Consider the following 23821-nt stretch of genomic DNA (forward strand, 5'->3'; position numbering starts at 1 on the left):
CTACTGTTAACTATAACCCTTGAGGGTATGGACAAATATGCAGAGGAAAACATGGGACTATTTCCCAAAGTCTGTCCTACTGCCTGCCTAGTTCATTAAGAAGCATTGTCCAAAGTATTCCTAAAGTGCTTCTACTAACCTGGCACTTCTGACGCAACTGTCTCAGTTCTTTGATAACAGGAGCTAGGCTGGACTTCTTATCTGCCACCATAGTATTCAGCTTTTTTACCTGATAGAGGGACAAATTATAGATATTAATAATATGATATTAGTAGTACATTTATGTTATTAGAAATGTGAAAAGAAAAGAGAAGAAAGTCAAAATATGAAGAGAAAAAAGATGTGACAAAAGAAGATGGAACTATATGTGATTAAAAAAGTGCAGGCTTAATTAATAAAGGGAAAGAGCCCATATAGCAGTGGTGTCATTATAACAAAATAGACAACAACTGCTCCCATAGTTTGAACTGCAAACTTCACAGAGAAGTCCAGCAGATAGCCTATATGCTAGACACCTGGGCAGCTTAGTGAGTTGGGAAAAATTAAGGAGTTGCATAGAGATGGGCTGACAGAAAGGAACAGAGCCATAAGAAAAAAACCTGTGTAAGTTAAATAATGTTTTAAAATGCTAAAAACAAATAGAAACACTTTACAGTATTTGTACCGAAGACTAAAATTCTATCCAACTTTCTATTTGAGAATCATTCTGTTTTAATTATACCATTTTATTTTAGAAGTGCCCTAATGACTTTCAAAGACTGTTATTTTGTTTTTTGCTCTTTTATGATGTTTTCAAGTTAGAAATTCAATTTCTATTTTGCCTCTATGGCTATGTGATAAATTAAATTAAAACATCACAGAGCTAAGGACATTTGAAAATTAGGTACAGATAAAAAGAAGAGCTATTCGCTTCAGCTCTTTAGTCAACAACGTTAAGTATTCTTTTTATCAAATGCTCAGCTCCAGTATTTTACAAACATCTTAGAAAAAGACTACATTAAAGACTTAAAACATTCCTCTCTTTCAATTACTGTGCAAGAACAAATGGGAAACCACTTGCTAAATCACAAAAAAGTCAAAACCAAAGACAAGAAAGCAAGACTTGATATCACTGATATTTCTGAAGGGAAGGAAAATAGGATTTTTTTTTTTTTAATTCTAAATTTGTTCTTCATACATAAAAAGAAATGCACATTTTAGTAAACTTTTTCCAGATTACCTTTGCAGATATATACTATTATATACATATATACATATATTTACATGCAAGCATACATAAAACAAAATGAAAATCCCACCCAAAAATATTACACTTGGTTGTATAGTCTGAAGAACTGAACATTCAAACTACAGAAATAAAATAATTATGGAAAAGATCACCATTTCAGACATGCTATCTAGTGTTCGGCCTTTCATTTCATCCATTTCACTTTTTACTGCAGATACTCTTTCCAACTCCTCCTGGGTGTAGCTATATCCAGAAATACCTTTCTTGTCTTCGATAGCTTGCTGCAGATACACAAAAAATGCAAAATGTGAGTTCATTACTCCAGTAACATGGCAAATTCTCTCATATAGTTGAGATATTGTAAGAAAGCTGAAAAGGTAAGTACTGTAATCAATTTATTTTAAAAGTCATGAATAATCTAGCCGCCACAACAACTAATTCCTTTTATTCCTTTAATTCCTATCGTAGGACATTAACAACTCTCTGTAATATCATAATTTCATCATCTGATGCCCAATGAAATTAACAGAAAGTTTTCACCAAGTAAAGTAGGCTTCAGGTCAGGTTCTGAATTAGTTAAACATGTAAAGGACAGGGGCTCAATCTGAAGAAGCACTGTATAATTATTTTATAAATTGAATAAGCTAAACTAAAAAAGTTCTGTATTCATTATAGTAATAGTAATGCCATCTTACCAAATTTTAGCAGAACTTCACATTTAATTGTAAATGTACAGTTTAGCAGTACTTGCTCATTAAGTATGCAAAGAGGATATTTCTGTAAACTAAGAGCTGTGTGTTGACTTAAGCATCCACAATTTGCTAAAAAGGAAAACGTTCATTCTTAAAAGAGACACGTATCTATGAACTCAATGTCCATCATACTCAAAAAACCCTTGACGAGCATATGTTTAAGAAAAGGTTTTGTCTCGTAACAGCTACTGCTACTATGACGGGACCACTTTGTAGACTTTAATAGCAGTGTACAGTCTGATAGGGCACTATGTCCGGGGCAAAAAACCTATATTTCTAGCTTTGCAAAAAAAGTGCATGCTAGTTATCTGGTTGTAAGAACTTTATGAAATTAAAGCTCGGTAGTTTTACTATAAGATAGTTCAGAAAAAGTCAGACTGGCACAGGAATATACCGGTGACCACGTGTAGCCACTTCATGGAGAAACTTCACCTCTGCTGTGATTTTATTGTGGGATGATGACTATATTGGTTATCCTGCTGTAAATAACAATTTCATAAGTGAAAACACACATCCACACACTTCCAGGTTCCTTCTAGCTGGGTAACAATCAGGAAGAAAAAGCCCTGATCCTTTACTGCTTAGGTGCTTCTTGGTGCCCAGGCAGCAGTTCTAGTTATATTTTTAATTGGACAATGAATGCCCTATTGAGATTGCATGACATCATTCCTTGCAACTTTGCAACTATATGATAGTCCTTTCCAAAGTCTATCCTATGTATCCTCACACTTTCATCTGATTTTTTAACTGAACAAGTATTTCTGTGTTTAAAAAGGCAAAATATGGGCATATAACACTGATAGAGTAACAAAAATATTTTGATAACAAAAATACCGATATAAGAAGAAAATACTGTAGCAGTAGATTGTTGTAGACTAAAAAGGGAATCTCTTTGCATTTGGAATACATGTATGTTCCCTGAATGCTTACAGTTATGCATAGCAGAAATCCTTTTCCTGCTGTTCTGGGTTAGAAAGAACATCCATCTAGTTTTAAATTTTGGCATAATATTCTGTCTTTTCCTTCCCTTACTGTGAAATATAGTTTCTTCTGAACGTTCTGAGGTTAGAATTTTTTTTTTTCCTCACGCTGTCTTTTTTTTAAGTGCTACTTCTATATATTTTGCAGCAGTAAATTGAATCCTGCTTCCTGTTAATAATGTAATTTTAAAAGCCCTTAATATATACGTGGATACCAGAAACTAATTTAAGAATCCAGTCCTGCTCTAACTGAGGTCAGTGAAGATTTGCCATTGACTTCAGAAAGCAGGGTCAGACCCCTCAGTCTAAAAGGAAATAGCAGAACATGTATGACAGCCTGTAACAAACAATTGCTGCGCAGAAAATACAGCAGCTTGGCACAGTCAATAGGCGGAAATAAATTTTTTGCCCCAGTAAGTCTTTTACTAATGACAGCAGGAGAGCTGAGGATGAAATACATTAGAAAGTACCAAAACAACACCCATCTCATTACATAGCTAGTTATCAGGGGAGCAGGAGTGATGAACCTCCGGAGTGGTACATGCTTGAATTACCAACTGCTGCTGAATAGCCTCATGGCGCTGTTTTAGAAGTTCTTCTGTCCTCTGGAGGATGCCATACTCAGCTGTAATTTCTGCTATTTCTAGTCGCTTCTTTTTATAATATGTGTTTTTGCTCCGGAGCTTATTAACATAGTGTTTGAACTGGAATGAGAAGGAATAGAAATATCTGTCATTTAACTTAAGGCAAAAAATGGCCTTACCACAGACCGTTGCTATAAACAATGTAATTATCCTACATACTGAAGATTAAGCGTTTAGAACAGAGGACTGGAATTCAGGATTCCCAGAGCCTATTTATTTTCAGTTCTACATTTCCTCGCTGTTTGAGAACAAAAACACCAGCTCCTTTGCTCTGTGTTTCAGCTCACCCATTTGTAATAGGGAGATGATTCAATTCTACTCACTCACCCCCATTTGACAGTTGGAAATGTAATTAGGGTTTGTAAAATGTTCTGAGAATCATGGATAATAAAAAAGTTAATGTAACAGTAATTTGCACTTGTAGCAGAACAGGAGATCAGCAGTGCCAGCCCCTAAGAGCTCTGCAGACCAAGAAGCATGATAAGAAAGTGCAGAAAAATTAGGAGAAGAGCACATGGGAAAAAATTATTGTTTTTTAAATGGTGGTTCTCAATAGTTAAAGTTTATTGTTCTCTTACCATGCTGCTTGCAGACCTGAATGACATTATTGGCTAACTTTTTAACAGGAAAATAAAAGTAGAGTCCTTGCGTAGAAGTGGAGAACTGCTATAAATAAACTTGGCATAAAATCTAGGTAATGGAGAATTTACCTTTTTATTAAAAACTAAGCAAAATAATTCGCATTCTTAAAGATCAACAGCCTTTGCTAATTTGCATCTGAAATCCTTGTGCGTGCAATTTGAAAGACATCTGAAATACCAGGTGTTGAAACACACAACTAATATTTTTCTTTTGCCTTATTTTTTTCCACCTGTCAAACAGGCTTAGCTCTTCTTATATTTTACATGAGATGTGAGGCAATTGCCAGTCACAGCTACAAAGTGTATTCAGATGCAGAGATGGAAAACAAATAAAATCTATTAAGAGTAAATAGTGCAAGAATGGGCTTTGGAATGGTCCTCATCAAGGAGGGGATTTGCATGTGCAGAATGAGCCTAAAACAGGCAGCCCCAGGGAGAAGGCTCACATCCCACTACCCTGGATAGAAATTTGAAATTCCAACATGAAATAACTTATATTTTGAAATTTACATAAACGTTCCTTTTTATAAAATTATGCGACTCTCCCTTGTGAAGAATAAATCCAAAAAACCAATGTGACCACAGCCTAAGAACCCCCAGAGTAACTGTATGTTCTATAAAAAGTGTCCTGGGCAAAATGCCCAAAATGAAATCAACCCTGTTCATCTGCCATCCTGTGCAATATCTAGGCCAAAGCTGCTTCTCTCTTGCTATGCTCCAGAACTATTTTTAAAGCCAAAAGCTATAAACGTTTTTGGTGAAAGAACAAACCCACAAATTACTCAATGTGCTCTATGCAGATTGGACTATGTGTGGCTTTGGAATACCATTTTACATTGTGCGTATTACCTAGGACAAGGATAGACAAGGTCACCTAAGACACAGCCCTGCACAGCAGAGGCAGCGTTACAGTCATACCGTCTTTGTTATATTATTGGTGCATTCAATGAATTATTTTTCATAGCAAATTCAGCTATATTCTCTTAGCACAAAAGACATTTTTTGTGTTGCTTAGACAAGTCCAAGTTTTCTGTGATTTTTCAAGAGACTATAGAAGTATAAATATATTCCCTCTAACTTAACTGACAACAATTTAAGGCAAGCATAGTTTTCTGTCTCATCGGAGTTCTTCCAGGGATATTTCATTAGACCAGTAGAATAGCAAAGAGTGATGTAAGGGAAGAAACTTATTTCATATGTGACCACATACAGCTATCAAATCTGAGTGATTTTCTGTCAGTTTATCCCAGGACAGAAAGTAAACTATTCTTCTCCTCACTTCTACAGCTACTCTTCTAGGATTTTGAAAAATAGCTCGAGTGGGAGGTAGAGTATTTGCATATTCAATATTCAAAGCATAATGTATCTTACAATGGAAATCAAAAGATCTTGTTGATTAAAGAACTGATTCTACTAATGTTCTATTCTTAGCTGATTAAGTTAGGACTATATAATAAAAATTTCATCCAAAACTAACTATCTACAAGCTGCTTACATTGACAAGTGGAACCTACCCATTTTAGGAGATGATTTATCTTTCATTGCAACCTCCAGCTTTTTAAAAGCAAACTGAAGTTTTCGCATAACTTTTATTGCAGGAAACAAGGTAAAACAAGATATAAACAACAGTAGCAAAGTGGTAATATCTGTAGAAAATGAAGCAACAGTTTGGCAAAATTTTCAAAAGATTTCATCTACTCCAAATGCAGCACAGATTAGCCCCTCAAAATCTCACCGAGTGAAGCCTTCTTTAGATCCAGGGCCAAATTCAGAGCTGGAGTTATTAGATTTAACTCCCCTTAAATCAGCAGCTCGGAAGGATCTTACGGTAAAATTAGGCTTCTCCAGCCTAAAAGCTGAGAATCCGTAAGTATCCAAAAATTATAAATAAGCTTGTTGTAAAATACCAATGTTTTCATTTGTGTAAGCATTGCTTCTGAAGCTTTAAACATCTCCTGCTCCCACCAACACGTGGATGAAAAATTAAGCCCTTAAAATAGTACAAAATATGGTATGTTACTGTGGCAAAAGGTCTTTTAAATAATATGGATAATTCAAAAAAGAGTAACTATGTGTAGCCATATCACTTTCAAGTTAATGACCCAAAAGGAATCCATTTTTGACCAACAGCATTTTCCCATAGACCAGGTCAACTGCTCCTGCGTAGAAACTCAGCTGGCTCAACCTACAGAATTCCCATGGATCTGTCAGCACCCAGAGTAATGTACCATTCAAGGCTATGTCCACTAGTAAGCTTTTCTTTCTCAAGCAACTTAACACAAACAGTTATTTAAGCTTCAAAGATTAAATGACTGGACAAGAACCAAATGCTGGCACTGAGTTAGCAGTCAAAGATATATCCCCCCTGAGATATAAAAATTATCCATATGAAAGCAAAGAAATATTATGCTTTTCCACTTGGCTATTTTTATGGGTGACTATAATATGAAAAGCTTGAAGGTAGGTTACAAAACAGAGTAAATGAAACCATATACTGTCATATACTGTCCTGAAGCATGCAGGTATCAAGCATCCCTGGGCAGATTTCCTGTATTACGTTCCATTTTTATTGAAAAATCCACCAGCACTTTATGCTTCTCCATTTATTACAGTCTGAAAGTGATACCAACAGATTAAGTCTTACAACACTTCTGTGAAGTAAGTACGTACTATTATAATTCTAAATGACAAAACTGAATCAAAGCTATTAAAATGGCATCTCTAGGACCATACAGAGTCTGGCAGTTTACCCCCCTCCAGGAAAGAACATAAGCATGTTAACCATACGCTTCAGTGCATTGCTGAACCGGGATCCAAGCCCAGCTCCTCTAATACTCAGTCCTATGCTTTCACTATAAACTCCTAATTTCTTTTCTTTAAAATTAACAGTTGCCTCATGTGAAAGTTTCACAAGGTTCTTATTCCAAGATTATAATTAACAGAGAAACTGAATAAGCTTGTTTTCAGAAAAGAACAAATCCCAGATTAATCCCTCACTTTTGTGTCAATCTTTAAAAATAGTGTTTTGTGGATTACTGTATTAATTTGTATTTTTATAGTAATCAAAATATTATTCCTATGAAAGTACTACAGAAAATAAGGTATTAATTGTAAAAAAACAATCTTTCTGAAATACAAAATCTAAAGAAGTTTCCAAATAAACGGTTTTGTCAATAAAATTATTTACATAAACAGGATAATTACAGAAGGTTTTATTTAGGTATCTGTATCTCTTTTGAGGATTAAGGAGCAGATGTTTAATCTTCTAGCTAGGCCAATTAACACATATATATTGTTCAAAGTATTAACATTCAGTTAGGATAAGTTCCTGATCATGGGAAGTTTTCAGTCATCTTTTTTAAGATGCTCTAGATTTGAGCTCTTACAGCCGTTGCTGGATAAGACTAATGACTCATCTACAGAAGGACAAACTTTTAAAAGATAAGACCAGTATTATCTCATTCTACTGAAATGAAAGTATCCTACAGTCTGCTCAATAGACAGATTAATCAGGAAAAATCTTCATTAGCTGTGAGTAGGATAGCTCTTCTAGGCATGCTTGCTTCTGGGCAGGAAAGAAATACTGAAGTAGCCATTAATAATAATTTTGACCAATCAAAGTATTTTTAATGAAAAAACATTTTCAGTTATCACTGAAAATGCACAGATCAATAAAATTAATGTTTTATTCATGCCAGTGGGGGCTGAAAGAGCATTCAGTTCTGTGAAGCTATATTTTATGTCTGAATCACTGCATACATTTGGCCTCGATGATGCTTAACTTCTTACAGTAAAAAGCTTCTGGCTTCTGTAAGAATCCTATAGATTTGCCTTCTTTGTTCTCGCAACGCCACTGTAATCCACTCTCCTGTTTTCTTGTTTGAGGAGTTTCTGGCAGAAAGGAATACAACTGTTCCCAGGCTCTTAACGAAAAGGGAAAGGTAGCACACTGAGGTGATAATATCCTGGGTCCTGGCTTAAACTATTTAATGTTTGAATTGTCAGCTCTTCAGCAGCTATTCTTTTTTAAAAAATTCACCTATTTAGTTATGTGCTAGGTATTTGTTTCCTGGTGAATTCAGATTCACTTGACAGTTTTAGAGAAAAAGTGACAAGAAGATCTATAGCATAAGACTCTTGTTTTCTGTTTTCAAAGTGTATCAATCTCTATATTTTTAATATTGTTTTACTTGGGGGAGGTATGGATGAGCATTTGCATGAAAAAATTAAACTAAGCCCTTATGTAAACCATTATGCAAATCTCTTATCTGTTAACAAATTTATAGAGCTTTCTATACTGCAGTCTCAAAAAATACTCATTTTAACTACTGTAGGTAAGCACAGCTAGGATACTACTCTACTCTGATACCTTGGGAAAGCATAGGCTCTTGGGGCCCTACATTGAACTCTGAAAAGTACAATGTGCTGTGTAAAAAGCTAAAAATATCATAGCTTTACCTAGGATCACTTGTAATTGAATCATCTAGCCTTCTAAGTGTCAACATTTGATGCCCCAATTTTCAGGATCTGACAGCTGCAGGTAGGAGCTTGCCAACTTTGCCCCATGTTCATTGTACTTTTGTTTGAAGTACTTAAAAAGATTTCATAATCCTTGAAGCAGACAATTTATTCCTGCCATTTTGTATTTGGTGTAGAATGAACTGGTTATTCCCTGCTGTTTCTTCTATCTAGCTGTACAACCTCTCGAACCAACAGGAATGCTGTAACATTCCTGTTTATGATCAGAGAAGAAAGCAGAACACTAACACCTAAAAACATAAGCCAGGATTGACCTTTTGGTGAATGAAGTGCTAAGAGGACCTCAACTGGAGATCCAAATACTGGTATGGGAGCACAAGCTAGGAAGGCATTAATTCTTTGATTGCCAAGTCTTGTGAGTGCCATGATGTAAGAGGATACAGCAGGGCTAGAGAAAGAGAAGATGAGAAATGCTGGGTATAGGAGACAAATAACTCTTGGATTTAACTCTAGAATTTAGATAGGCTAATGGTGGCAGGACTAAAAGCCAGCTTTAAACTTAAGATAGCAAAAGTCTTTGTTAAAAACATTTCTTTCTTCCTTTTTGAAAAATGGAGGAACTATATGAAAAACGTGCACAACTGTAACAAAAGACTGGAAGGAAGCTCTTCGTTGTCAGAAAGTGCAAAGTAAAGGCTGAATGTACAACCTCATTCTTTTCCCATCGAACATATGTATTACAATAGTGAACTACATTATCAAGATTTCCTTTGGTATTGGCTCAAAGCTGGAGTAACAGAGCAGTGAACCAGAAAATACAAATTCAAAAGCATATCACCTTAGAAACAAACGTAGATTGAAAGGTTATCTAGGTGAGTGATGAACTGAGACTTTCCTGATGAAAGATAACATGTTCACTTCACTTTTGCTTCAACACCTCTGCCTCACAAACTCATTTGTCTCATCTCTCAGTCCTGTCTTCTCATAACCTAGACTCTGAAGCAGGACCGTTTCTGTAATATGCGTTACTATTGTACTTTCAGGGGATAAGTAAATTATGGTACTGAGCTCCTATGCAGCATTTTTGTCAGCAGAACTCAAGACATTTACAAAACAGTTAAACATCACTGTCCCCATTTTACAGAGGGGCAAACTGAGACCTTTGAAAACGAAGTGACCAAGATCATCAAGAATCCAAATCCTTTTTGCTACAATTTTAGCCACAAGAAACATTCTCTTACTTCTTTACACTAGTGCCTGTGAGTACTACTACAATATAATTAATAAACAAGGACAGGCCATTAGTTTTTCAATATTGTCTCCTTTGGGACAATGTACAGAAAGTATTTTACAAAACAGGAAATGCTTTTCTACAAAAAGGCAAACGCTTCTTATTTTAAGCAGATGGTTTTGCTCAAAGTGCTCAGTTAGTTATTCTGCAGTCCTCAAAATAAAGACTTTAAAAGATTTAAAAAGTCAAAAGCAGAATGTACTTCGTTAAAAGGAATGTAGATTCTGTTCAAAACAGGTCTCTTCTTCCTTTTTTGCCATTTTGAGCCACTTCCTTGGGTCAGACAATGAATCTGAATTTTTCATTATCAAGCTTCTTACTAGGTTGTGTAACCACTTTTCCCTCCTACCCTGCTCTCCTTGAATTACTATATTAGCTAACAGTTCATGAATCAGAGCAAGTTGTCCCTATCAGGAGTAGGCACAATATGAAGTATCTCTTACTTTACAGTGCACTGATAGATAAAGTAAAACCTATGTCGCTGTCTCTCTAATGCATTGCTGCTGATTAGTTAGACGTTTCTTTCCCATTATGTGTCGTGAAACATGTATCGTCTGCTTTCTGTTTTTATTTTTTTATTTAAAAAGTTGTCAAAGACTCCAGCAAGGTGCACACTGGGGTTAAAAAGCTCGTAGTGGAGAGAAATCTAATCCAGTGGTTTTGTTATTACTACCACCTATGGAACACCATAAATATGTACTGTATGTCATGGTACAAGTAACAGATCAAAGTCTAAAGTCTTAACTCTTCAAAGATTTATTGAAGCCTTGCTAACACGAGTAATTTCACTGGAGTCAAGAGAGAGATTAATTGTTCTAAACACAACCTGGGTAGTAAGTCTCTGTGTTATTGCTTCCACCTGTAATTTACATCTCGATTTACAGAAGGGGAGAAAAGCAAGAAGGAAGACAGTATGAACAGAGCTGCACAAGAGTGATGTGTCTTCCATATTATACAGGAAGCCGTTATGCAAGAGTCTATACATACACATTTCCATGCTTAATTTACTCAGTAAGGTCCCTTTAAGAGAAAACTGATCTTTGTGAAGCAGGCTTTTCGGAAAGGATCAGGAAGGGAGTTCCTTTTACAAAAGGGTGTTCCCTGTGTTGAGGAGTATGTAAAAAAGCACAGAAACAGGCAAAGAAAAAGAAAGCAAAGAGTGTAAGTCTTAATAAATGATGGGAGTGCAAATGAAGAGAATATGTGAAAGAATAAAAAGACAGACTAAGTCAAAGAATGATGCAGCTGAAGTACTCTGCTTTAGCAATTCTGTCTGTAAGTAGACTCAGCAGGCTTCTTCCAAACAGAAAAAAATGATTGTCTTAAGAAAGATCAACTCATTTTGCTGACACTTCATTATCTAGCTCCAGCAGCCTTATTCTTTGCAAAGTTTTGACGAAGAAAAAGTTGCTTTGATGAGTACAGCTTCAAATAAAACTTTGCAAGAGCCACGGTGATTATGCTAGTCAAAATCTGTCTCACAGGTAAACTTCAGGAGGGTCTGTGAAAACATTTTTGGAGTAAAAACCTATGCAGCTAATAAATACAATAGAACTAACTGCATTTCTGATAATTGCTGGAATTTCGCTTCACAGTCATGTATCACACAAAGAACAGTTAGCAATATTGTAGATTTTTATTGTACATCTAATAATAAAATTGATCTACATGGCTTATCGCTTGAAATCCTGTTCCTACCACTAGTCTTGTTGACTTTTAAAGTTTGTCAAGGTTATTCATCATCATCCCGTTGTGATGATATTAACATTATTTTAGCTCAAAGCTCTGGAACGTTAAGACAGATCAACATTAAGTACTCATATACTTTGCAAACTATTATGTAGGATTTCAGGTCTAAATATTAGAAGGCATTTGAAAGCACTGGACAGCATTGTACCGTCTGCCCTTCAAAAAAGTCTTCAAACATGCTTTCTGGTCAAAGTCCAGCTTATTGTGCATAAGAAAAGCAAAAACAAAGCTGTTGCAATGCTGAGGCTGTATAGTTTGACACCATACTACAGAAATTGATAAGATACTGTAGAAACAGTTACTACAATGTAAAGTTAAAAGGACATTGTAAGTTAACAAGAATTGATTCATCTTTTAGGAATGTACTCTTTCTCATATACACTGTTAATTTGCATACCTCATCGCCTTTCAGAACTTCAGAGCCTTCTAACTCACGGGCCTGATTTGTTTTCTGTAGCATCTGCCTCTCAGTGTTTGACATCTCTTCCTTAGCAGCCTGAAGTTCTTCGGCCTTGGCTTCCTTTTTCCGGGAAATTATAGATGCCTGCATGATCATTAGAAACGTATATAGACAAGTAAAATAAAAATCGCACTTGCTCGGCCTTGTTTAATCATTGGCAAAATACAATACATTAAATTTCAGGCATAGCACCCCTGAAAACATAGTTCAACTATAGGAAAGTGACTTTAATTAAGAAACGTGAGCAGGTCTCTCTGCAAAGAAAAAAGCAATAATTACACATAATATACATAGTGAGCTAAATCACAGCTTCATTGAAGTGGATTGCAAACTCCCAACTTTCTTTAGCAGAGCTAAGTTTTCACCCATACATTTTCTTCCCCAGATTCATTTTGATATATTTTATATTTTAGATATACATTCCTTCACCTCATTTTTTCCTTTTCATTGAAAAAAGGGGTATGCATTTCAGCTGTTCCATTTCATCTGCTTAGTCCCTTCTTGTGCATATGTAAGATACACCAACATGGCTTAATTGGAAAGGTATCCAAGATTTCACAAATGTCATAATACAGATTTTTATAACTCCAACCTACTCCAACCTACAGAAATATGTTGTACTAACAGCAGAACCTAGGCACTAAATCTTGGCAAATAGCTAAAGCACAAGGAATAAAGCAAACAGTATAGAAATACTGTAGATTACAGATTAGTCCATTACTTTTGAGCCTAGAAGATAAAACGTTTAACAAAAAATATTTTAAAGCAGGTAGAATATTTAATAGTGCCTAACATTTGACCAGGAGAGGAATGGATCTAGGAACATAAGTCTAAATTAGTTCAGAAAAAAAAATAAACATTATCCTCTTCCCGAAATATACTATTTAAAAATATTTTAAAATAACATAATACATGAATTTAGACACATAGTTAGTTTCTTTGTATGAGAGGAAAAACTTGAAAAAAAATGAAGCAAACTACACAACAGCTTTCTCGCACTAGGTTAAAAGGACCTGCTTTATTTCTAAAAATATATCTAACAGAGAATTCTGCCTAAGGTAGCATCTCAGCTCTTTGCTTTGTGAGTTATCTGCAGTGACAAACTGTGGTACAATATATATGATTATTTTGTGAAACAGAAGCCAGTCTCTAGTAGAACAAAGCAAAGATCACCATATGTTTTCAACTCACAAAGGAAACCTGAATTCCTGGAGCGGTTCCTCCACGGAACATCACAACTATATCATAAGCCAGTCGGTCTTTTGTACCAGCACATTATGTAGCAGGTTAGTCTTTAGGGAAGAAGTGCATCTCTTACAAAACAAAATTGTGTGTTTCATACTGCATTTGCAATTGAACTGTAGTATACATTTTATCACATTTTTTCCTCCTACTGATACATCTTACCTAAACCTTTTTTTTCCCTAACTGTAACGATAAACGTTATCACAAGAAGCTTCCATAAAATTAACAGATATATGGGTCACTGGAAAAAAATCACTTCTGTTTCTGTGTAAGCTCTGAAAATCTCAGATTTCATAAATCCTTTTTATAACTTGTGAATTTATTAAGACTAGACTAGACAGCCTATTTTATAAAGAGACTATTTTATAGCCTTAAGATGAAAAGCAAAGAATACCTTCTTAACAGGTGTAACAGGAAAATAGCATGTGGTCAAACACAAGCGAGTGATATAACTGAAAGTGAGCCTTGCATCTAGGTCTGACTGCAGCAGTCAGCCCACATACTGTCTTTTAAGAATCTGTCCGCAGCTGGAGCTTTTCCAGAATAGCTCCTCCAGAACAACCCTTCCAAAATTACTGTGATGTAGCTGAAGGACAACATCTAACAGCTTAAGAGCAACAAGTAATACAAAGTCATTAACACCACTGAAAGCCATTGCCTGAGCCCTAAGCATACATATATTCAAGTGCTATTTATTTAGGTTTTTGTATACCATTATTATTTATATATACTGATTTATGATAAATAAAGAAAAAATAGTAAGTAAAACACTCAAAGACTGAAATTGCTTTACTGATTCTGCTTAAAAAATGTTTTGTTCCTTCTTACCTGTTGACGATACATGGAAAATTTACTATCAATCGGCTCATACTTCATCATTCTCTTCTCAATAAGCTGATTGATTTGAGCATTTACTTCATTTATCTGGAAGAGAGAGTAGAAAACTAAGGAAATAAAGCCTTATTTCTTTGTCTTCTCCAAGAAAATCAAATGCTTTGCAAACCAAATTTACAATGCAACTATAAGGAAATATTACTAGTTCCATTTTTAAAACAGAGAAACAAACCCAAAACACTCAATGAGTCATTCAGTATTGTCCAGGAAGAGGCTATGCTTTTGGATTTCCAGTTCTGCGCCCTTATGATAAGACCTGCAGAAGCACAACGTTGGCCCTGAAAAGGAAGTGAGTTGGTGCAAACAGACAGAAAATGCCTGTGAATTGGCACACACAGTTAGAAAAAGAGAGTGATGTTGCCATATATTGTGTGAAAATGTAATTTTACCAATATTTGCTAAAATTCTTTTTCACTCGACCATTTATCACAAGCTTAAGAGGAGCAGATTAGGACTACATGACAGCAAATTTCATCAATGTTTTGAAGATTCCCAGACCATCATATTCCAGCTCTGTGGTACATTCTTTCTACTGCCACAAAATGCAGCTGTTTGCCCATAGTCTCAAATTCTTGATCTTCATTCTAGATGAAGCTTTGGAGCCTGCTGCATCTGGAAACTAATAAACAGCTGTACCAGTGTACTGCTTCCAGCTTTCCCAATTCTTACTTAATGGTACACTGGGACTCTTACCAGCCATGGAAATGAACCTTCCTTTAATTCTCTGCTAGCTAGATGAGTGCTGATAAGCAAGTAGTGTAAATATGTGCTGAAATCCAATGAATTTAAAACATAATGAAGGGACAGTGCTGGGAATTACCTTAATATTTCTGCCAGTAATATCTGTGTACTTTGAAAGCTAAATATCTCAAATACAAGAATACTGCAATACATGAAAAAAATCTAATAAATTCTCTTCTTTTACCAAAGCTATTAGTGGTAGAACAGGTCTGAATCTGAAGATGGTTTATGGATTCCCTTCTGTGAATATTCCTGTTTTATATATTATAAAATGCATGACAGTAGCTTGCTTAGAGCAACTCAGCTCTTCCAAAATGTAACAAATTAAAAGGGAACCTCATAGGGACAAAAAGAACTTGATGATCTTTAAAATATTGCCACAACCCAACGATAACACTTGGAAAAGAAAGGCGCAAAACAGGGCTTCAGCTATGTCTAAAAGAAACGACTGCAATCACAGATATTGTTGTGATTAGAAGAAATACGTTGGGAAGGCAGAGGTTGGATTACAGAGCTAGCCTAATGTTTCAGGTCTAATCTACAGTTTAATAATGCTGTGATCCTTAAAAATGTAATGATCAAGACCCAGAAGGGCATTGGGCTGTCACCGATTTTACTTTTAGGATAAAAAGATTTAACCTTAAATTTGAACATATTCTTGCTGGCACTTGACTGCCAATGCTTGTCTAGGAACATCCAGAAAATCTGCAGCCATTTCTTTATTACGATAATTTGACATGCACTAGGAGAGTGAACGCTCAGGCTACCAGCTTGTTGATGTAGATGCTGAACCTCTCTCTGCTGTCGAGACACAAGAAGAATGGGGATGACAGCCCTAACAGCCCCATGGGTAAATCATTCTCTGATTTATCACAAAAGCTCTGTTTCTTCATTATCTACCTTTCACAGCAAACTAATGGATGGAGATCTTGGGAATATAAAAAAACAGCTGGGAAGGGAAAAAGGACATTTAGACTGAACAGCGTACACAGTGGTATACAAAACTGTTCTTCCGGCTCTAGCTAACTTATTTATAAACTTTCATCACAAATAGCAGAAATACTAATAAATAGCGCTCCTCTAAACTCCTCTAAAACCTAATATTACGTACTTAATCTTTTATTTAGGATGATGCAAATATGTAAACTTCACTGAATAAAATATACAAATGTATTTCTGTGGCAACAAATTACTGCACACATTTGGTCAATTATAAATTATGTTTTGCTATAAACAAGTCTATCAGATCCTAAACTTGCTCAGTAGCATAATTATTAAATTTTTAGGTCTAGATTTCCCTACACAACTAGGATATATATTATGATTAAGGATTTTGCTCATTCTAACAGAATTAGCTTTTAATATCTGAAAAAAACATGGAAAAATAAATCAAGTATTTGATCTCCAAATCTGCTTTGTTCTTACCAACTAAAACATCAGTGATACAGGACTATTCCACACAAAGGAGTTCTCAGCCATCACACGTTGATTAAGACGACTATTGCTGAGATACACCATTCAGAGAAGTTTGTTCTCCACCACATAAACCTTCTCTATATGTTGATATAAACTCCCTGATGTCAGTAAGAGTTTAAAACAAGGTAAAACTGAAGAGAACAAAAACCAAACCTCCAGCGCTAAATTAACATCTCTGTTCATTCCATAGCAAATTGCTAACAAAATTTTCTAAATAGCATTTGAGGATAGTTTTTTTTTTTTTTTAAAGAGCTAAGAGCTTGCATTTAGTGAATAACACATCTTCTTTTCTTTTACAACTGAAGAGAATTTACATCCTTGAGAAAATGTGTTCAGTTCCCAAAGGAAAGTAGAGATAAGAGAATTACAACATAGAAGAATTCTCTAGCATGTTAGGGAACACAAATTAGGTGTGACTTTAGTCAACTTACCTTGATTTCAAGTACATTGAGATCAGACTGGCTCATAGCCGGCTCTGTAACCACCTTTTGTAAGAAATACAATGATTTCTTCTTACTTTCAAGCTCTCTAGGTATTTTTTCAGTAGCCAGATATGAATTGAACTTTATCTCCTCCTCCAGCTTCTTCATTAAGCCTTAAAAGAAAATTAAATCAATGTGTGTCTAAACAGAGTAATGTAGCTAATAGTTAGGTATCATTTCACCAACGCTTTAAACTATTTAGCAGTAGATTCCAATAATAACAGCATAATGTTTGCGTCTTCCTCTCTACAATCAAAGCAATAAGCAATTATTTGATTTAGACTGCTAATCTGGATATTAAACAATATACTATATATTACACCTACTACACACCTGTATCTCTAACTTTACAGTTACTAATTCCTCAACAAATTCTTTAAATCAGGAAACAAGTAAAACCTTCTCACACAAAAGCATGGCACTGAAAGCCATTAACTACACATCAACATACTGGATTCTGTGGTACTTTGTTGTGAACTAAATTTTTTTGAACTTTTTAAAGTTGAAGGCCAGACTCAGGTTGCTTATGCACATTCAGGGAGAGGGACAGCAAAGCATGCCACTGCTATGATGACTTGCTCAGGGCTTCTTCTAAACTCATATCCCTTGGAATTTCCATGGCTGGAGCAGTGGAGCAAGCACCCTGACGTTGGTCCCACCTATAGATTACATAGGTCCTTGCTTCATGTGAATTGTCATCTACAGACAGAAATTATCTCATTCTGAATCCTTTAAGCACATTGTAAAACAGAAAACAGATAAAGGTCTTAATTTGACCTAACTCATGTACAGATTTTTTTTTATGTCCTTGGAAATTCTCCATTAAAATAAAACTTCTCTATTCTACGTTGGCACCTAAAAAGGCCTTAAAATGAGGAGAATTAAATGCATGCCTGCTTTAAAGGTCTTCTGCGTTGCCAGAGCACTTAAAAGTTGCCTCTCCGTAAGTAAGAAACAGACTATTCTTTTCTTACAAGAACAAATGTCTAATCTCAGGACAGTATATTGACCAAGAATGCTGAAAATAGAAATAAAATTTAAAAAATAGAAGAAATTGCTGAGTAAGGTCAAGAATTCTGTTAAGAAAAGCAATCACATTTACAAATTTTGCTCTACACAAGCCTGGTGCACACTGCACATCACCATGCTCATGATGACTTGGCTCTTGTCAGGTATAGTAATCTAGCCTCCTTTGCAGATGATTTATAAACAAACACTGGTACATTCAGATAAGAAAAATACACAGCTGGAAAAGTGTGACAGAATAAAATAAAGTAACTATTTAAATTACATTGCACAGTCTTCAGCTGACAACAGACAGCTATAGTGTAATCAGTCCTCCAAGACACCTGCACCAAAGACTACAGTGAGATTTGGAAGTTGCATCTCAGATGAGAGCGGAAATAAGTATTTCAGAACAAAAGAAAGGCAAGTATCCCAGGTACTTTTTAACTTTTTTTTTAATAAGAATATGGCATTGCCATGAAATGCCAAGAAAAACAAGAAATTCCAAGTCTCTGTCTCTCCAAGACTTTTTTGTTTCCTGCAGAAGCTTGAGTAGAGAGATACAAGAGTATAGCTTGTATAGGGCTACAAAGATGATTAGGGGACTGGAGCAGCTCGCCTATGAAGAAAGACTGCGAGAGCTGGGCCTGTTCAGCCTGGAGAAGAGAAGACTGAGAGGCGATCTGATCAACGTGTATAAGTATCTGAAGGGGGAGTGTCAAGAGGACGAGGCCAGTCTCTTCTCCGTGGTGCCCAGCAACAGGACAAGAGGCAACGGGCAGAAACTGAACCACAGGAAGTTCCATCTGAACCTGAGAAAAAACTTCTTCACTGGGAGGGTGACAGAGCATTGGAACAGGTTGCCCAGAGAGGCGGTGGAGTCTCCTTCCCTGGAGATATTCAAAACCCGTCTGGACGTGATCCTGGGCAATATGCTCTAGGTGACCCTGCTTGAGCAGGGAGGTTGGACTAGATTATCTCCAGAGGTCCCTTCCAACCTAAACGATTCTGTGATTCTGTGATAGCTGATGTTGCTAAAACAGAGATAGGAAAGGACGTAGGTGGAAGCAGAGTTTTGGGGTCTCAGGCTAAAGAGCCTGCTGACCACACCACTGACTGACAAAAAGAGAAGGTCCAAACAAACTGAAATACAAGCCTAGGAAAAGGGGCCCTCATTGTTCTGCAGCTATTTACCTCTAGAAACAGGCTACCGACAAATCCTCCTCACCCTTGACTCTCAGTTCAGACTGAAAGGAAAGCTACTTGCTTTAGCTGCCAGAGAGGAAATAAGCCATTCTTAGGTCTTGAGGAAAGATCTCAAGAAACATAAGAAAGAAAATAGCCCCTAGGGAAAGCACTGCTGCTAATGCAATGAAGTCAGCACAAACTAAAAATGAGTGGGAATTCCTCTTTTCCAGCAGTTTAGTCTGTTGATCTATGTTTTTACAGAAAGCAACACTACATTAGGATTTTTTACCCTTCATGGAAAGGTTATTCATCTTCTGCAAAACAAACGAGCAGCACCGATAGTGGTTTCAGAACAGTGAGCGTGGTTACTCTATGTGTGCAACAGCCGTTATGTACTTGGCACTACAGCTATACCCTGAGACATCAGAATCGGATTTACTCAAAGAGTAAATAATTAATAAACATGTAAGAATTCCCTCTCGTTTTTCTCCCAAAAAACTGGCTTCAGCCTTCCTCAGCTCACTATGGAGCTGGGCAGGAGGGACTAGGTTTTAATGTTTCACTAAATCTATCACCTCTGCAAAGGTAGCAAAGCTTCCCAGGTACACCATGACCTGAACTATCACCTCAGAAATGACTAGGAACACAACTCCCAATTTGACATTTCTAATCAAAACTTTGGTGTGGAAATCAAAGTGATGTCAATTAAATTATTTCCATATTAAATGTTAATATTTTAAGTTTATCAAATTAATTTCTTGTTTTCCAGCTTGCTCTTAAGAGCAAAAAAATTCAGCATATGTTGCCTGTACTTTACTTCTGGTACTACTCCAGCTTTCTTATAAAACTGTACATGCCTAAATAATTTACTGTACATATGATACTAAACTCTGGAAACTATCATGCCTGAACAATTGCCTTCATAAGAGCAGGGACCTATTGACTTCTTAGGGTATAACATTGATTACCATCTGGATTTATTTCTCAGATAACCTGAGAGCTGTTACCAACTTCTTTTAAACACTGACTGTTTCTGCATCATGCTTGCTCTTGAAAGCGTAGCAAGCAACGAAGCAAGTTAAAACCTGACATCTTGACGGTGAAAGAAATGATGTTTTCAGCATCACTCATGACTAATATAGTTTCTTTCCTAAATACTTTTTGATATATTTTTCTTCCTGTAGGATTTGACATTTGGAGAAGTACCTAGGTGCTATTTCTGCTGCTTAACAGAACCTTAAAAACCAAAACAAACACAGGGTAACTCTTTTTTTTTTTTCCTCCTCAGTGAAACTTTTTTTTTTCCAAATTCCCAGGGTAGAGGAAAGCAAAGCAAGCATACTTTAAATCTTTCCATTACACACTTCAAAATCCTGTTTTCAATGTTTTAACATTGGCTTATGGTTACAAAATCTACGTACGTAAGCTGCACAATAAGTCTGGCTCTTTGCCCTAAGGTTATTTTAGTCAGGTTCTGCCAACCATGTATTTACATGTGAAGAGCTATTAACAGCAATTTCTCATGTTTTCCATTCTTTTTTTTATTATTATTATTCTTACAAAGAAGGGGTGGAAGATAGTTTCTTAGTGCTTACTTGGTCATGTAGGAACGAGGCGACTTTCCCTACTAGTTCTACAAATGGATCTAAAGCCTGATTTACCTTAAATTCCTACTTCTTTTCCATTTACAGGCCACCAAATGTGCAATTTATAACAAAATCACTTGCAACAATTACAGATTAAAAAAAGAAAAACACATTTATAGGCTATCTGCCAACCCTCTGTTTAACATCACATAGGAAGACCATGACAAAGGCAGGTCTAGAACGGACTTCCATGTGGAATTCACTTGCTTAACATTAAAGTCCTCCCTTCCCTTTCTGCAATCGTTCTCTATGTGAGTATTAAGATGATTCAGTCTATGCCTTCCAATGGTATCACTTCCCTTTTCCATATATCAGACAGAGGTCTGAGACATGCAAACATTGACAGACTATGATCAAATCATCCCTTCAACATCTCCTTGAAAAAACAAACGGCTTCCTGAATCTTCCGCTATAAGGTATACTTTCCATGCTCATAATTATTCTTGTGGCTCTTCTTTGAAACTTCTCTAATTTTTCAGCATTCTTGAATTTTTAGACAATGGACACAGAGTTGCAGTGAGGCATATATCAGACCCAAAAACCGAGGTAACATAATCCTCCTACACCATTTTCTTCTATGAATAAATGCTAGGACAGCAATAGATCTTTGGCTGCAGCTTTCCAACAGCGGCTCCACTTCTACCACTTTTCTACCATGACCCACTAGTGCTTTTTGGAGTCACTTCTTAGGAATGAGCTCCCCATCCTGTACCTACATTATTCCTAGAGAAATATCATCACACTTGGCTATTCATTAAAATATATACTGTTGGCTCGAGCTTGGCTTACTAAGTGATTAAGGTCACTGTGAATCAATAGTCTGCCCCTCTTGTTATCCAGTCCCTTCCCCAATCTTTATTTCATCTGACAATTTTAGCAGCGATCATTTGCTATTGTCTTTCATGTCACTGATGTAAATAATAAACAGTAGAGAACCAAAAGCTGATTTCTGCAGGTCCCTATTAGAACCATCCACTCAGCACTGATTCCCTGATTAATTTACATTTTTAAACTTTTAATGAACTACTATTAATCCATTCAATATATGTCATGCTGAATTTTACTGCCCTAGTTTGTTCCATCAAAATGGAGCGTAAATAGTGAGTCAAAGGATTTAAAAAGTCAACCATAGCAATATCATTAGTCTTACCAACCAGACCCGTGTTCTCATCAGAGCCATCAACTTAGCTTAAGTGTTTTCCCCCTAACCTTATATTGACAGTAATTTAATTTCCATCTTTAAATCTTTTATTAAACAAGTTCCAACTAAGCCATTCTCCTTTACTGTACAAATCTATAGCTTCAATTGTAACCTGATGAGCAGTGTTGATGGAGATTATTTAAACTTGGAATTTTAGGGAAAGACAATCCTCTGGATCAAATGAAGAGATTTAAACCAAACAAAAGAATAATGTTAATGTCTTCATTCAAATAGAACATGCTAATAATAGCATCCTAAGTTGCTATTTTTCGTCAAGTGTACAGAATGACACAGAACAGATCTGTATAAACAATTCCTCTTTAACTGGTACCTTGAAGGCCTCAATGCTCTAAATCTATTATAATGTATTAACTTAATGAAGTATATAAATTACACATTTCACTGTTTATCAACAACAATCATTTTAATACATTCTCGCAATCAATATTTTCAAGCTCGCCATCCACTTCTCAGTATTTCTGCCCATGAAATGAACAATAATGTTCTGTACAATGGACAGAGATCAAGAATTTCAGTAATTAAGTTCACTTCTTGGCGTTAACAATTTGTATTTGTGCCAGCGAAGATATTCAAAGCAAAAAGATGCCATCTTGCTGAGAAACTATGAGTTAGGTTATTCTAGCTAGTGGTCAGAGTTGATAAAAGTACTATTCATATCTGGAATGAAAAATTAGAAACTGCAAATTCATGTCACTTAACGTTAGTGCTAATTGCAGCAACTGCCTCTCTGCAGTTAAGCAACATCCTGAGTAGTACTGAAGTTAAACAGGGAAGGAGTGCTGTATGGGAACTAGTGTTATCAATTCTAGTGCGCAAAACACTTCATAATGATCAACTTGCTTTTCATGATAAAATAAAAGTTCTTCTAAATATCATATTATCTTTCCAAAAGAAAAAAAATTACTGAACATTAGCTACATTTTCGTGGTCCGACTAAAGCAGACTGATGCTAACTGCATGCTAATGAAACTCATAAATATGTTCTAGTTGCATTCCTTAAAGAGTTACCTTACCTTTCTTTCAATAAAACTTCATTTTAAATTAATTACAGGATGAAGTAATCAAAGCAGAATGCATCCTTAAGAAGCTTCCACTCATTAACAACAACTTTTATAATTTTATCTTGTTTTGAAAGTAAAAACAGCAGAAGTATTTAAAATAGAGGAAATGATTTTAAGGGAAAGTATCTAACTTCCAGTAAAAATCCACAGCTACACCAAACAGCCTTTGAATTGACAGCATAGAAGTTACAGTGATATGAGTAGGCAGTTGAACTACAGAAATGCAGCCAAAAGGAATTTTAAAAATGAAATAAATTGTGCTAACTGTAGACCAACAATGCTTTTAAAATAAATGGAATCCTGTTTAATGCATTTTGGTCACCTAATTTCAATTATTTAAAAAACACAGTTGTCATTCTGTAATTGCTACTACAGGCAGTATCTTTGTGTTATTATAAGGAAAAGCAATTAGAAAGCAAAGTCTGGGCGTCTTTGGGCAAAATTTCAAAACAAGTCTTTTAAAGTAATGATTCCAAGTTTTTCTTAAGAACATCTAAACACTTTTTTTCCCCTTCATGCAGGGCTCAAGACAAAGGAGTTAAATATATGAACGTTATCTATATTTTCATTTCAATGATTAAATGACATATTTACGGACTTTTTATTATGCAGCCTTTGCTTCTGTGAACTGAACCCA

General features: G+C 35.7%; 1 protein-coding gene across 2 annotated transcripts in view; it reads right to left on the reverse strand.

Annotated features, from left to right (window-relative positions):
* The window catches only part of IFT81 (intraflagellar transport 81), a 45016-nt gene that overhangs the window by 10648 nt on the left and 10547 nt on the right, over window positions 1-23821 (reverse strand). For both annotated transcript variants that reach the window (XM_068910937.1, XM_068910938.1), the window contains exons 9-14: window positions 17012-17175; window positions 14298-14393; window positions 12162-12308; window positions 3515-3664; window positions 1381-1509; window positions 140-229 (exon numbers count right to left, since the gene is read on the reverse strand). In XM_068910937.1, coding sequence (XP_068767038.1) covers window positions 140-229; window positions 1381-1509; window positions 3515-3664; window positions 12162-12308; window positions 14298-14393; window positions 17012-17175 — 776 coding nt within the window. The remainder of the gene's footprint in view (window positions 1-139; window positions 230-1380; window positions 1510-3514; window positions 3665-12161; window positions 12309-14297; window positions 14394-17011; window positions 17176-23821) is intronic.

The sequence above is a fragment of the Struthio camelus genome, chromosome 17 (assembly GCF_040807025.1).
Source record: "Struthio camelus isolate bStrCam1 chromosome 17, bStrCam1.hap1, whole genome shotgun sequence".
NCBI lineage: Eukaryota > Metazoa > Chordata > Aves > Struthioniformes > Struthionidae > Struthio > Struthio camelus.